Here is a 15059-nt window from a genome sequence, read left to right on the forward strand (position 1 = left end):
GACACTAATTTCAAAGAATTTGGCCCAAAATTGGACCGAACAGGTCGAACCGGTTGAACCAAGCCCGTGGGCCCAACCGGCCCAGCACTTAAATGAGCCAAGGCTCTTCTTCCTCCCCACTTTAGTAAGAACACACTGAAAGCATAAACAGGGGAGAGAAGAAAAGAAATTTCCCTAACCCCTTACGTTACTTCAAATCACCGTATCGCTTCCGTTCGAGTTTCGATTGCCACACTGTTTGTGACCACGCGACCTCCGCGTCGAGCTCTACGATTTTACCAGAATAATTTCATAGGTAAGCCATTTAATTACTCTCAACCTCTCCTTCCCCCAATTTTTGAAAATTATGTAGTGGTGTTGAATTTCTTTGCTTTTTGATGTATTAGGATCCAATTAGCTTGAGAAAAATGTTCTCTTGCTTATATGAAGCTTGGGTAAGGTGAGGATACTATAACTCTATTTAATTTTCTGAATTTGTGCTTTGGGTATTTAATTGGGTGTATATGTGTTATGGATATGGATTCATCCTGGTACTGGGGTGGCCGAGCTTTAGCAATTCCGAGCAGGCGACTGTCGGAGGGGAAAAGCTATACGTCGGCCTGGATCGAACACAGCGGCGGGAATACCTGCAAAAGATACTCTGATGCTCAAGTTAGTGATAATCTCGAGTGAGAGTAATTAAATAAATATAAAGACTGAGAATGGAACCTGATCCTTAGCCGAGAATATTAGTTCGGCTTTATAGGAGTTGTTTTACTCGTTTATAGTGGATAAGTCCTAGGTTGTAGGTTGGTTATCACATTCTATTTTAGTGATTAGGTTTGTTGAGCACGTTTCTTATTTTCAAATGAGTGAGGCCGAGCTTATCTGCTCACGTGCCGAGCTTTTCGGGCGGCGGAGGATAAAGGTGACGTATCATAGCCCCCAAGCTTGCCTTGGTTTGGACAGGACTAAGGCGAGCTTTCGAACAAGGGATACCGCAATCCTCGGTCGCTGAGTTGTTGTCGTATATGCTCCTTACAGTCTCCAAGCTCGGCTTGGTTCTGTGTAGAATTCAAAACGGTTTTGCATTGGTGGCTTCGTTCTGCTCGCCATCATGACATGATTGATGTGAAATTGTCCCGTTTTTCTAGGCACCCTTGTCCATTGGATTTCGTAGTGGTTTTAATGCTTCTCTCGTTTTTAGCAAGATGGATTAAATGCTATGATATAGTAACCGTTTGTGCTTTAGAGGAGTTATCTTTAGTTGCATTTTCCTTTCCTTCATACTGCTGTGTTTCAGAAAAAAAGTTTGTGTTTCTTCCTATCTGAGAGTGAGTAAGAAAGGTCAGTGTTAACTCTTTTCCTATTTTTCTTCTTTGTTTTCTGGCTTTTTGTTTCGTTGTCCTTGATGGAGAATTGTAATGTGGGTGACCCATATGGTTGGGTGGATGCTAGGGTGAAAGAGCATGTCTCCCAGTTTGATAATGAGGAGTCAGTGAGGTTGTTGGGGTCAAATTTCTGGGTCAAGGAGGGTAGTAATGTTAGGATAGAGTTATTACCTTGTGGGAGAGGTAACCGGGTGTGCAACCGATTGGATGATTGGTCTTTCTTCTTCATGTATAGTTGTCTGTTCACTGAGTTGGGTGTGAGACTTCCCTTTACCGAGTTTGAGTGTGGGGTCTTGTATTGGTTGAATTGTGCCCCAACCCAGCTTCACCCTAACTCCTGGGGTTTTGTCCGTGCGTTCGAGATTTTGATGGAACTGTTAGAGCATCCGCCGTCTCTCAGGCTATTTTTCTCATTATTTCAAGCGAAGGGGGTGAATAGGGGCTTGTGGGTAAACCTTAGTAGTTATCCCCGCCGTGCTGTATTTGGTCTGTATAAGTCATCATTTAAGGACTTCAAATTTTATGTTTGTAAAGGTTAGGAGTATACCCGAGGATTTCCCCTTTTATTTAAACGAACATTTAGTGGAAAGGTTCCCCTTATTCTAGTGTGCCGAGCCGTATCAAGCACTGGATGTAGATGATAGGCTTCTTGATGATGATGTTGTGATGGATTTTTTGTTTAAGTCGTTGGGTTCGAAGGGTTTGTTGTCAGTTGCTGAAATGTTGAAATGGGATACCGATAGGCAGGCTGTGTATGATCACATAGGTAAATTGTTTTACTATGTTTGTTTCCTTTTCTGTTTTGATTTGTTTCTGATTTGGTCGTTTGTGATTTGCAGCCGAGAAAGCTCCTACGATTACTACTGCAGGTTTGAAATCTTACTTTAATCAATGCAAGAAAGGTGAAAAAGAGGTTTCCTCAAATGTTGGGAAAGGTCCTGCCGCCTTACTTCAGTATGGTCCTGGGCAGAAGCATAAGAGGAAGAGAGGACAAGTTCAGGGTAGCCTTGCCGAGGTCTTAGAAGGTAAAAGGGAGTCGTCCATGATGCTGCAGATGGTTGAGTCTGCATATGAATCTCAGAAGAGGCTCCATGGGTATGATGAGAATGAGCATGGTAGATATTTGTGGGCAAAGCTGTATCCTTTTAGTACCAAGGCTGATGAATTTTGCTGTTTCTCAGATGACATGAAGATGATTGACGAAGTTGGCCGAGCTGGTGTTAGCCGATTTCTCCAGGTACAGGTTTTGCTGTAGTGTTGTAAATATGTTTTTGTTAATGTCACCCATTTATTTGTTTTTCTTTTTGTAGGTGATTGGTGCTCAGATTGTGGCCATTGGTCGGGCACAGGAGCTTGCCTTGGGCTGGGAGGAGAAGGAGGCTTCTCGTGTAGAGGAGCTGTCTGGCATCATCCAGGAAAAAGATAACAAGATTGCCGAGCTCTCTTTTTCTGTGGAGAAGAAAGAGCTGGAATTGGCTGATGAGAGGAAGTTGCACAAGACATCGTCTGAAAGGTTGAAGGTTATGGGGTTCGAGAATGATTAACTTTCTGCTCGGATCAAAGAATTGGAAGGTGGGATCTATGAGGCTTTTGTTCAAGGTTTTGGTCGCGCTGTTTCTCAGGTGAAGGTGCTATACCCAGAAGCTGATCCTTCGAGGCTTGATGTTATGAAGGTGGTCGTGAATGGTCAGCTGGTGGATGACGAGGCTGCTGCTGGAAGTGATAGCGAGGGGTCCAGCATTGGTGATAAGGCAGATTAGGCCTTTAGTTTATGCTTTTATTTTGTAAGCTTTGTATATGGTATTCTGGTTTTTAGACTTGTATTTGACTTGTTTGATTTTTTGGATAATTCCGAGTATTATTCTCAGTTGTGATCTTTTGGTTTCTGAGTATATAGCTCGGTTTTTATGGTGTCTATTTAGGCTTTTATAAGATATGATATTTTGGCAAAGTCATGATAATAGTACTATGTTATGATAGCAATTATGTGTACGTATTGAAGATGGCTGTCTGTTGCTATTCTTTAGATTATCAGACTATCAATAAGGAGAGTGGTAGCTCTGATATAGGAGGTATGGCGAAGTGAGCCCTTGGGCTTCGTTTAGACAATTTGATTTTGTTTTGTTTGTTTGTATTTCTCCGAGTAATATGTTCGGCATATGTATTTTTGGTTTTCGAGTATGAAGCTCGGATTGTTTTGAATGTTATACTGATTGAAATATATGCTAACTGCCAAGATAAGAAATGTTTTGCTTGCAATGTAAATTACATTGGTATGATGATTTATGGCGTCCGGCCTCGTTAAAACCCTCTTCGAGTAAAACTCATGTGTTTTGGGAAAAAACCTTCGAAGGGGAAAAAGAGTACCATCATTCGCGGGTTTACAGCATGTGTCATGATTGGTATTCCCTTAGTGAGGAGACATTCCATGTTCCTGGAAGTTGATCTCCTTTAAGGGTTTCTAGCTTGTAAGCCCCCTTTCCAAGATTCTGGAGAACTCGGAAAGGTCCTTCCCAATTTGCTGCTAATTTGCCATGTGTTGGAGGTTTCCGAGCTTCTTCTATTCGTCTGAGTATGAGGTCTCCTTTATTGAAGGACCTATGAACTACTCTTTTGTAGTGTCTTTGCTCTATGTATTGCTTTCTGGCTCGTTGCTTTATGGCTGAGATGTCTGTTTCTTCTTCCACAAGATCCAGCTTGGCTCTTCGAGCTTGCAAGTTATTCGATTGATCATAAAGCTCAGCCCTTAATGTTGGGATGCTGACCTCTACTGGGATCAGTGCCTCTGCACCATATACTAGTTTGAAAGGGGTTTCTCCTGTAGCAGATTGAATGGTGGTATTGTAGCTCCATAGGATTTCTGGAATGAGGTCGGCCCATTCTCCTTTAGTCTCACCGAGCTTTTTTTTTAATCCCTGCAAGATAATTCTGTTAGCTGATTCAACTTATCCGTTGGTTTGTGGGTGCTCGACTGAGCTAAAATGATGTTTAATGTTAAAATTTGTTAGGAAGGCAGCGAGTTTATGGTCAGTAAATTGTCTCCCGTTATCTGAGATTATCTCTCTTGGGATATCGTATCTACATATAATGTTTTTCCATAAGAAAGATCGCACTTTTTCTGCCGTTATATGTGCTAGTGGTTGTGCTTCTATCCACTTAGAGAAATAGTCTATTGATACTAAAAGGAACTTTACCTGGCCTGGCGCTTTTGAAAAAGGTCCGAGGATATCCAATCCCCACCTATCGAAAGGCCAGCTTACCTCTATGGTGTGGAGCTCCTCGGCCGGGGTCTTTGAGAGGGTGGCATGCTTTTGACAATTGTCACATGCCTTGACTTTCAAAATACAGTCCTTTTTTATCGTCGGCCAATAGTATCCTGTTCCCAATATCTTTGCAGCCAATGCTCAGCCGCCGATGTGGTTTCCACAAACTCCTTCGTGTGTTTCTACCATAACATCTTCGGCTTCCTCATTGCTGATGCATTTGAGGAGTGGTTGGGAGTGTCCTCGCCTGTACAGGGTATTTTCGAGTACTGTGTAAAAACTTGCTCTCCTTCGGAAGAGCGGCAAGTTCAGCTCTTCGTTTGGCACGACACCTGTGTTGATGTAATTGAGAAAAGGTATTCTCCAATCTGGTACCTGCATGATGCTTAAGATTGTGTCCTGCTCAAAGCTCGGCTTGTTGAGTGTTAGTTGGGATAGGGCCAGTGTGTTTTCCGCCTGCCTTGTTGTGGCTAACTTGGATAACACATCGACTTTGGTGTTTTGTTCTCGGTTTACATGAATAATATCAAATTTACTGAACTTTGAGATGAGATCCTTTGTTATGAGCCAATATTTCTCTAACAAAGGATCTTTTACCTGGTACTCACCCTTGATTTGATGTACTACAAGTGATGAGTCGCAGTAGACTGTTATCTGAGGTATTCTGAGTTGCTGGGTAAGCTTCAATCCTACTAGCAAAGATTCATATTCCGCTTGGTTGTTACTTGCATTGAAGCAGAATTGTAGTGATTGTTCGGCTATCACTTTCTCTCCTTCTTTTAGCAGTACCCCAGCTCCGCTTTCTTCTCTGTTTGATGCTCCATCCACGTGTATGCTCCAATTGGTTGCTGTATATTGTGTCTCATTAGTCATTTCTGACACGAAGTCGGCAAGTACTTGTGATTTCAGAGTCTTTCTCGACTCGTACTGAATGTCGAACTCGGATAGTTCGATTGACCACTTTATTAGTCGTCTGGCGAGCTTGGGTCTGGTTAATACATGCCTTAGTGGTTGGTTTGTTCGTACTATGATTGTATGGCTTTTAAAGTAATGTCGCAGCCTTCTTGCCGTGGTGACTAGTGCCAGCGCTAGTTGCTCTATCTTCGGATATCTTATTTCTGCTGGTTGCAGTACCTTACTAATGAAGTATACTGGGTTTTGCTTTTTTCCTGTTTCCATCACTAGGACCGAGCTTATAGCATAGTTAGATACTGATAAATACAAATGCAATGGCTTACCAATCTCTGGTCTTTGGAGTACTAGAGGTGATGTTAAGAGCTGTTTGAGTTCCATAAAGGAGTTTTCACATTCCTCCGTCCATGAGAATTTCTTCCCCTTGGAGATTGTCTGGAAGAAATGATAAGATCGGTTTGCCATTGCGGGTAGGAAACGTGATAGGGCGGCTATTCTCCCTGCTAATTGTCGGACTTCTTTTACTGTCTTTGGGCTTGTCATGGTCAGCACTGCATTGCATTTCTCTGGGTTGGCTTCTATACCTCGTGAGATTAGTATGAAGCCAAGAAATTTCCCTCCTTGGACTTTAAAAGCACATTTGTCCGGGTTGAGTCACATGTTATATGCTCGGAGTTGATTGAAAACTTCTACCAGGTCATCACAGTGTGACCCTTGTACATGCGTTTTTGCTACCATGTCATCGACATAGATTTCCATATTCTGACCTATCTGTTGTTGGAATACTTTGTCCATCAATCTTTGATATGTCGCACCTACATTCTTTAAGCCAAAAGGCATTACCTTGTAACAAAAATTTCCATGCTCTGTTATAAAAGCTGTTTTGCTTTGGTCTTCTGGGTGCATCAAAATCTGGTTATAACTAGAGTATGCATCCATAAAACTCAAGGCTTTGAAACCAGAAGCGTTATCAACTAATTTATCAATGCAAGGTAATGGATATGCATCTTTAGGGCAAGCTTTGTTTAGATTTGTAAAATCGATGCACATGTGCCATTTACCTGAGTTTTTCCTTACCATTACCACGTTTGATAGCCATGTGGTGAAGCGGATTTCTCTGATGAAACCTGCATTGAGGAGCTTCTTAGTCTCTTCAAGTGCTGCTTGTTTTTTCTCTTCTCCGAGGTTTCTTTTCTTCTGTGCCACTGGTCGGACTGTTTTGTCGATTGCTAATTTGTGGCAGATGACTTCTGGGCTTATTCCCGGCATGTCGTCTGGTGTCCATGCAAATAGGTCGGCGTTCTGTCACAGTATGTGTATAAGTCTTGCTCGTTCATTTCCTTCTAGTGCTTTTCCGATGTATGTGTATTGCTTTTCATCTGCTATTAATGTTAATTGGTGAAGGTTGTCCATTGGCTGAGGTCTTTTGCCGAGGTATTCTCTCGGGTCGAGATCAGCTAGCATTGTAGCTTCGGCCGAGTTATGTATGTCTTGGACTTGGGGCCGAGCTATCTCCCTCAAGTGGGCTTACTTTAGACAGGCATTGTAGCACTGCCGAGCTTCTTGGCGATCGGCGTACACTGTAGCTATCTTGTTTTCCTGCACTGGGAACTTGACACACAGATGTAATGTGGATACTACCGCTTTGAATATATTCAAGGCGGGTCTCCCAATTATGATATTATAAGGGCTATAATAGTCTACTATTAGGTATTGAATATCAATGGACTTCGACATAGGGATCTCTCCCATCGTGGTCCTCAGCCATATATGTCCCATGATGGGGACCCTTTCTTTGGAGAACCCAATTAGCTATCCCGAGGAAGGCTGTATTAGTTTTTCTGACAACTTCATCTTTTTAAAGGTAGAATAAAACAAAACATCAGCGCTACTACCTGGGTCTAGCAGTGTTTTCCTTACCAATAGCTCTCCAACCTGTATGGAGATCACTACTGGGTCATCAAGGTTAGGGCTTGCCGATCTGAAGTCTGATTGATTGAAGAATATTGTGACATCTGGGTCCTCCTTCTTCTTTGGCTGTACTGTTCCTTCGATTGCCAGCATCGCCCTATAGCTTCATTTTCTGGCCGAATTTGTTTCACTTCCGCCTGCGTATCCTCCTGATATGTGGCTGATGATTCCTCTTGGCGGATCAGGAGTTGTCTGTTCTTTTTTGTTCTTATCTGTCACTGCTTGTTTATGCTCGTTCTTGTCCGAGTTTGCCCCTCTAGCTTTTCGAGCTTCGACATATTTGTCTAAGAGCCCTTGGCGTGCCGGTCTTTCGAGAAGGTCTTTTGCAACGATGCAGTTGTCCGTGGTATGGCCGAACTTTTGATGGAAGGCGCAATGCTTGCTTCTATCTACGAACCGTTGATCTTGGTAGTTCCCTGCTCGGGCTGGTGGCTTCACAATTTTGGCATTCAGAATCTCTTTGATGATGTTTTCTCTCTTAGTATTGAATTGGGTATACGTGTTGTATTTTGGTATGAGCTTGAAGGGCCTCTTGGTATCCTTGTTGCATGGTGATCTGAAAGCTTTTTCCTCATCCCTTCGTTGTGGTTGTCTGTTCGGCTTTTGGACCTCGCGGAGTTCTTCAATCTCCATTTGACCTGCAGCCCTTTCTCGGAACTCCTCCAATGTTTTCGGTTTTGTTATTGCAATGGTTTCCCGGAACTTTCCTGGTCAGAGGTCGGCTTTGAAGGCATGTAAGTGGACAGCCGGACCCAAGTCTTGGATCTCCATAGTAGCCTCGGCAAACCTGGTCATGTAGGCCTTTAAGCTCTTGTGTTGGCCTTGCTTGATCGTGCCTAGGTAGTCTGATCCATGGACGTATATTCTTGATGCCGCAAAGTAGTCAATAAACGATCTCGCCAGTTCCTCAAAGGAGGAAATTGAACCTGTAGACAGTTTAGAAAACCACAGTAATGCAGCACCATCAAGATAAGTAGGAAAAGCTCGGCGAAGCATGGGCTCGTTATTAGCGCCATTAAAAAATATCATGGATTGAAACTTCTTGACATGAGCTCGGGGGTCACCGAACCCCTTGTATGGCTCCAGTGCTGTAGGTAGTACAAAATTTTTCGGCATCTGGAACTTAGTGATCTCCTCAGAAAAGGGATTTTCGAGGGTGAGCTTCTCCTTAGGCGGGGTGATGTTTAGGGGATCTGTGTTGCCCTGTGTCGAGCTTTTAGAGCTTTCTCCTTCGTGCTTTCCGTTGTTCTGTGCAGTCAGTTTAGTTATCTTCCCCACTTCCGCCTGGAGTTTGGCGATCTGAGCTAGGAGCTCTGCCTGTGTGGGTTGGGGGTTCCCATTATCAGCCATGTCCGAGGATCAGAAATCCTGCAAAATAAGGTAAGATACTAAATAAAATGGATGGTGAGGTCAGATATATTCCCGGCCCCACGGTGGGCGCCAAGTGATTCGTCCTGGTACTGGAGTGGCCGAGCTTTAGCAATTCCAAGCAAGCGACTGTCGGAGGGGAAGAGCTATACGTCGGCCTGGATCGAACACATCGGCGGGAATACCTGCAAAAGATACTCCGACGCTCAAGTTAGTGATAATCTCGAGTGAGAGTAATTAAGTAAATATGAAGACTGAGAATGGAACCTGATCCTTAGCCGAGAATATTAGTTCGGCTTTATAGGAGTTGTTTTACCCATTTATAGTGGATAAGTCCTAGTTTGTAGGTTGGTTATCGCATTCTATTTTAGTGATTAGGTTTGTTGAGCACGTTTCTTATTTTCAAATGAGTGAGTCCGAGCTTATCTGCTCACGTGCCGAGCTTTTCGGGCGGCCGAGGATAAAGGTGACGTATCAGATATGTATTAGGTTGTGAATAAATAATTAGAGCTTGAAATTATGGACGTTGGAATTTGGTGGAGGTTGAGCACTAGTATTTTATTGAGCTTTTGGGGCTGTGTTTGTTTTGGTGGGTTGCCTTGATCATTATGTGGGAACTGGCCAAGGTATGGTCTAGGTTTCTTGCATTTAATATATAATATTATGTAAAAACTTAGGCTAGATGACCATAGGATAAGTTGGAATGTATGTGTATATTCATTGTTTAGTATGTTGTTAATAAATGTGTTTGGTTTGGTGCTTGTTGATTAGTTGGTGATTTGGTGAATTGTTGACTGATGACTTGAGGACATAAACATGTAAGCCAGAATTTGTAAGCTATAGTTTGGTTGATGGATTTGGGTAGTGTAAGTGTATTATTATTGATTTGAGGTATGATTATTGTGGTAGTTGTTGTGATGATGAGAAAGGGCATATTGTGTTGATATTTGCAGGTTTGGTGATGAATGGGATGGAATTTTTGAATGAAAATGAGGTTTTGGAAGTTTTGCAAAATTTTGGTTTTGGCCGAAATTCAGCGAGCTATAACTTGGTCTCCGGACCCCCAAATGGTTTCAAACTTATTTTGATAAAATATTGGGTTCGTGAAGTTTATGCCGTTCAAAGAGCGGATGAAAATGGATTTAAAATGATTAAGTTATGCACGTCGGAAGTTTAGGTTTGGAATAGGTAAATTCTGTAGCTTTCAACTTAATCAGATTTTTGCAATATGTACGTCCACGCGTACGCGTGGCATGAAATTTTTGAATGACCTCCTTATATGCGTACGCGTAATGGGCCAGCATGCATGTCTACGCGTACGCATGGTCCATGCGTACGTGTGACATGAGGTACTCACCTACGCGTACGTATGATAAGAGGATGCGCACGCGAGCTGCCTTTTATACTCCCACGCGTACGCGTGGCTCCTATTCCAACAAATATGGTTTTCTGAATTTTAAACCTTATTTCACACTTTTAAACCTCTATTTTCATTCTTCTAGTCATAAATAATAGTATTAAGCTTGATAATCAAATGAAGTTAGGAAATGGGGATAACTTGGAGGTGAAGTAAAGCTGAAAAAGTGATGAATTGAATATGAAAAGTTGTGAATAATTATGTATAATACTTGGCTTAAATAATCAAATGATCTGAGATACGAGATTCCCTGGGTAAAGTACCGCGACTTGCCACCACATGTACCAGGTCGAAACTCGATACTCTGTTGAGCCTACGACGTAAGGGTGACCGGGCACTTTTAAATTTCTCGGAATGTTAACCCTCATTGAGCAATATTGATTATTTGAGAAAAAACTATGCATAGATTCTTGGGGATGTACGTCGAGGGACAGTCTAAGGGTTTAGCAAACCGGACTTGTCGGATTGCCTTGATAACCGACAGATGAGACTCATCAGCCATAGGACAAGCATGCATCATGTGCATATTACTTGAATTACTTGTTTGTGCATTAACTGGGTGTGCCTAAGTGTACTTGCTATGTTAAATGTATATTTGTTACCTACAATACTTGTAACCTTCTTGTGCTTGCCTTTATCTGCTTATGTGTCTGTGATATGTTATGGAGGAAAGGCAGTAAGACTTACGTTCAAGATTAAGCTAAGTTAGGCTTAAATACTCTTAGAAAATCACCTTTTATGATTTCTGTTTAATACTTTAGGTTTTATAATCTGAGTGTCGGCGTTCTAGTATTGCTTCTAGCATTCTCAGGACCTTATATCTTATATGTGTGGCACCTTTACCATGCTGAGAACCTCTGATTCTCATCCCATACTATGTTGATGTTTTTCAGATACAGGTCGAGAGGCACTTTGTTAGGCGTCTGGTCGTCTGAAGCAAAGTGGTTATCGGATTACTTTTTGATTGTATAGTTATGTATATACATGTATTTAGTTTCCTCTACACATGACTTGTTCTTTTAACCCTCTTAGAGGCTTATGGAGAGACAATATTTTGTTTATGTAAATTTGGATTTTGGTTAGGTATATATATGTGTAAATATTCTCCGGCCAGCCTTAACTTCGCGGGTTGAGTTAGGAGCTTGTTATTTTGTATCTTTGGCCCTCTACTCCTACTTTTATTATCTTATTCTTGACAGCTATAGCTTTCTTAGTATGCAAGATAACTCGTTTTCTGAACATTGCACTTTTATTTCGCGATTTTTATTTCATCTGTTCTTTAAGTGTCCTAGTGTATTATATTCTTTCTGCTATTATATGTACACATTTTGTTTTAGAGGTCATAATACCACACCACCTCTATTTTACGGCTTAAGCTTAAAGCTCTGTGTGGTAGGGTGTTACAGAAAGGAAGAGGAAGGAGGGGATGACTCTTTAATTTTTTAGGGAAAGATTTGATTTCAATTGTAATGAGGGAGTGACATGTGGCACATTTTGGTTGTAAAATTAGTAAGAAGGAGGGAAGAATTCTTTAATTTTGGAGGAAAAGATTTAATTTTAATTACAATGAGAGAGTGACATGTGGCACATTTTGGTTGTAGAATTATTAAGGAGGAGAGGAGAATTCTTTACTTTTGGAGGGAAAGATTTGATTTCAATTGCAATGAGAAAGTGACATGTGGCACATTTTGGTTGTAAAATTGGATATATATAATAGATTTTTCACGTGAATTGAAAATAACATAGTTATCAAAACTGAACCGGTAATCGATCCAATAAAATTATTGGATTAGTAATTTAACTGATGGATCAGTGATTGAACCGTTTGACACATTAGTGTTTAATATTTTATATTATTTAAATTTAAACAAATTATATGTATATATTTCATTAGCTCATTGCTTTAATGTGATATATATAATTTATATAAATTATTAGCTTTTAATTTAATGGGTCTAATCTAAAAAAAAATTATATATAAGAAACAATTAAAATTTTAAAAGAGAAATAAACATATATAAGTTGAATTACATGAGTAAATATGTGAGGTTAAAGTTATTCTAATAAAATCTCGTTTACACATATGAACTAGTGTAAGGTTGTAGGCTTGGAGCATTACTCATGTGAACTTGGTTATTATATATTCTATTATTAGCCTACAATAGAGTGAGTATGTCTGGTTTAGTGGCAAGAGAGTTGCAGCTTAACACAAGGTTCACCGTTCGAGTCGCATCCCTGCTGGTGCATTGTGAAGACGCGCCGGTCATGCCTCTAAACAGCACCGGTTCGGGTTGAATCTTTTGGTTTTCAATAGGTTTGATCCGTTACCCAAAGTATGGCCCACACTAACAACCTCGGAATCGGAGCACTAACCAAAAGGATTACTCCCCCGAAAATCCCTAAAACCACAACCAACAACCCCTCTTAACACCTTTACACTGAAATAAAGCAAAAATACCTCCAACAATGGTGCAACACCAAGACAACTCAGCAACACTTCAAACTCTCTCACAAACGCCTAGGAATTTGGATGTAACTAGGAGAGGGCACATTTCAATTGCATCAACACCCCACACTCAAACTCAGAAAACAAAAACTTGACACCAAGCTCAACAAATACAGAACTGTACATAAAGAAAAACTCAAAACCCTCGCCCCGATGATACACACGATCAGCACCATTGCATGGCAAAAACTTCATTTTTATATCTGAACCATCCCTAACCCAAGACGACACTGGACCTAGCTGAGAGATACTATTCTCATCATAAAAAACCGAAACCCACTTCGTCACAGACTCAGCAACCCAAGCAAAGGGATCACGAGGATCCCAAACAAAAACTTCCTCAACTAGTCTATCTTTATCCTCAACAACAGCCTTTCTCCCTCGACCCTTGGCATTCTTTTTCATAACAGCTTTTCCCTTTTCCATCGCAAAAGAAAATGGCACCGAAATTAGAAAAAATGAAGAGTAAAGAACACTAATCTCTTTTGTCCATTCTTCAGCAAATAACCCCAACACAAAAAACCAGTCAAGGCCGAGAGAAACGAAAAGAACGAAACTTTACCCACTAGCGCACAAAAAATTCAAACAAAGATGACCCAAGTCAAAGCAAAACCACCCATCTCCGCACGGTACACCATATTGACGGTTTAGAAACTGCTCCAGTTCCCCAGGCGCATTAAAAACGTGACATTTTGTTTATTTTCTCTCACCAAAACTCAAATTTACAAAAAATTAATACTTTAAAAAATTCAATTTAATTTGAATTTTTTTCTAAGAAAAATAAATATACTTTTCAAATTGGTTTATATTAAGAGTAAAATCCATTTTCGACTCCTGTCCATTTTTATTTTAGACAACTCGACTCTATTGATTAGAAAATGATAATCCGATCCCTACCCTTTGTTTTTGTTAGACACATGAGTCCCTCTGTCAAATTCTCTAACAAGTATTGACGGAATTTGATAACATGTCACATTGGGCTCTATAACATAGTATCGCTTCTCCTACGTGGATTATAATAAATCAATTAAGATAATTAAACCTCTATTGAATCATCAAAATGATATCGCGTGGGAAAAGATTTTTATTACTAAACCTAATAGAATAAGCTAACCCTAGGAGAAGAAGGAAACCAAGAGTGATGCAGAGTAGTTTTTAACATCTCAGCGAAGTCTTGGAGGTAGGAAGAGTGTGAATTTCATGGGTTCGATCACCATGGAAAGTGCAAGTATTTGGAGGGGAAAATTCGAGCACCCTAGACGTGAATGTGGAGCATATGCTGTGATGCAAGAATTAGGGACAACAAAGAACTCAACGAGAATTTTTCTTGGTTGCTGCTACTATCGTGTAAGTGGATTTCCATTTATTAGTTTTAGTATGCTTTAAGTACTGCTATTTCAGAGTCTAATTTATGCAATTGCTGCTTGACGTTTGCAACTATGCAACTTGCTAATTTACAGAATTTGGATTGTACTGTTATAATAAATTTTAATTTTAGAGTGATCAACTACACTGCAAGTTTTTCGTGTGGTTTGATGAGTTAATTTTAACCAAGTATGAAAATATGCAAAGATAGAGTGATGATGTAAAATGGTGATTTTGATGAAAGGGTGATAATGCTGGAAGACAAAATGAAAAAAGTGGAGCAAAAGTTGGAGTAATGTAGTCAGAAAATAACAAAGAAGTTGGGAAATTAGCTTTTGGAGATGTGTTATTTTGATGTTTCTGTTATCTGCATTTGTAGTAGTTATGTATGGTGTATTCTACTAAGTTGATGTGCTATGTGAAGAAAACTATGACTAAATACCTGGTTATGTATTTTGAACCTGTTTTCATATGCATGGAATTTAACTTTTGATTTGATTTTGCTTAGGTGCTTTGTGAAGAGATTAATATAACAACAAATAACCATAATAGGAATATATTAATTTGCCAATTTCATACAGCAAATATGAAGCCAACTAAGTAACAACTTCATCCATTAGCAAACTATTATCCATCCAAAATACCATAACCAACTATGTCAAGTACCTAATGCATCCATATGCATATCAAAAGACAAACACAAAATACACAAAAGTATCTATAACTAGAATACCATAGTCCTTTAAACATTAGCTCCAAATTTATGAAATTGTCAAGATCAATATCTAATGGAGAAAATCTGTGCACATTAACATCCATGTAGCACATCACCCCCATTGGAGTCCTTTTCAAACCAACCCCTGTGGTGAAAGACAGGGATAACCTCT

General features: G+C 40.3%; 1 protein-coding gene across 1 annotated transcript; it reads right to left on the bottom strand.

The window, feature by feature from the left end:
* Nucleotides 1–4774: 4774 nt before the first annotated feature.
* LOC112762973 (uncharacterized) lies at nucleotides 4775–6010 on the bottom strand. Its single transcript, XM_025808764.1, has one exon. The coding sequence runs from the start codon at nucleotides 6008–6010 to the stop codon at nucleotides 4775–4777; it is 1236 nt and encodes a 411-aa protein (XP_025664549.1).
* Between the last annotated feature and the right edge of the window lie 9049 nt (nucleotides 6011–15059).

Source organism: Arachis hypogaea, chromosome 17 (assembly GCF_003086295.3).
Source record: "Arachis hypogaea cultivar Tifrunner chromosome 17, arahy.Tifrunner.gnm2.J5K5, whole genome shotgun sequence".
Classification (NCBI taxonomy): domain Eukaryota; kingdom Viridiplantae; phylum Streptophyta; class Magnoliopsida; order Fabales; family Fabaceae; genus Arachis; species Arachis hypogaea.

What these genes read in the sequence shown, in the direction of transcription:
- LOC112762973 (XM_025808764.1), bottom strand. Translation starts at nt 6,010, where the DNA reads ATGGCAAACCGATCTTATCATTTCTTCCAGACAATCTCCAAGGGGAAG.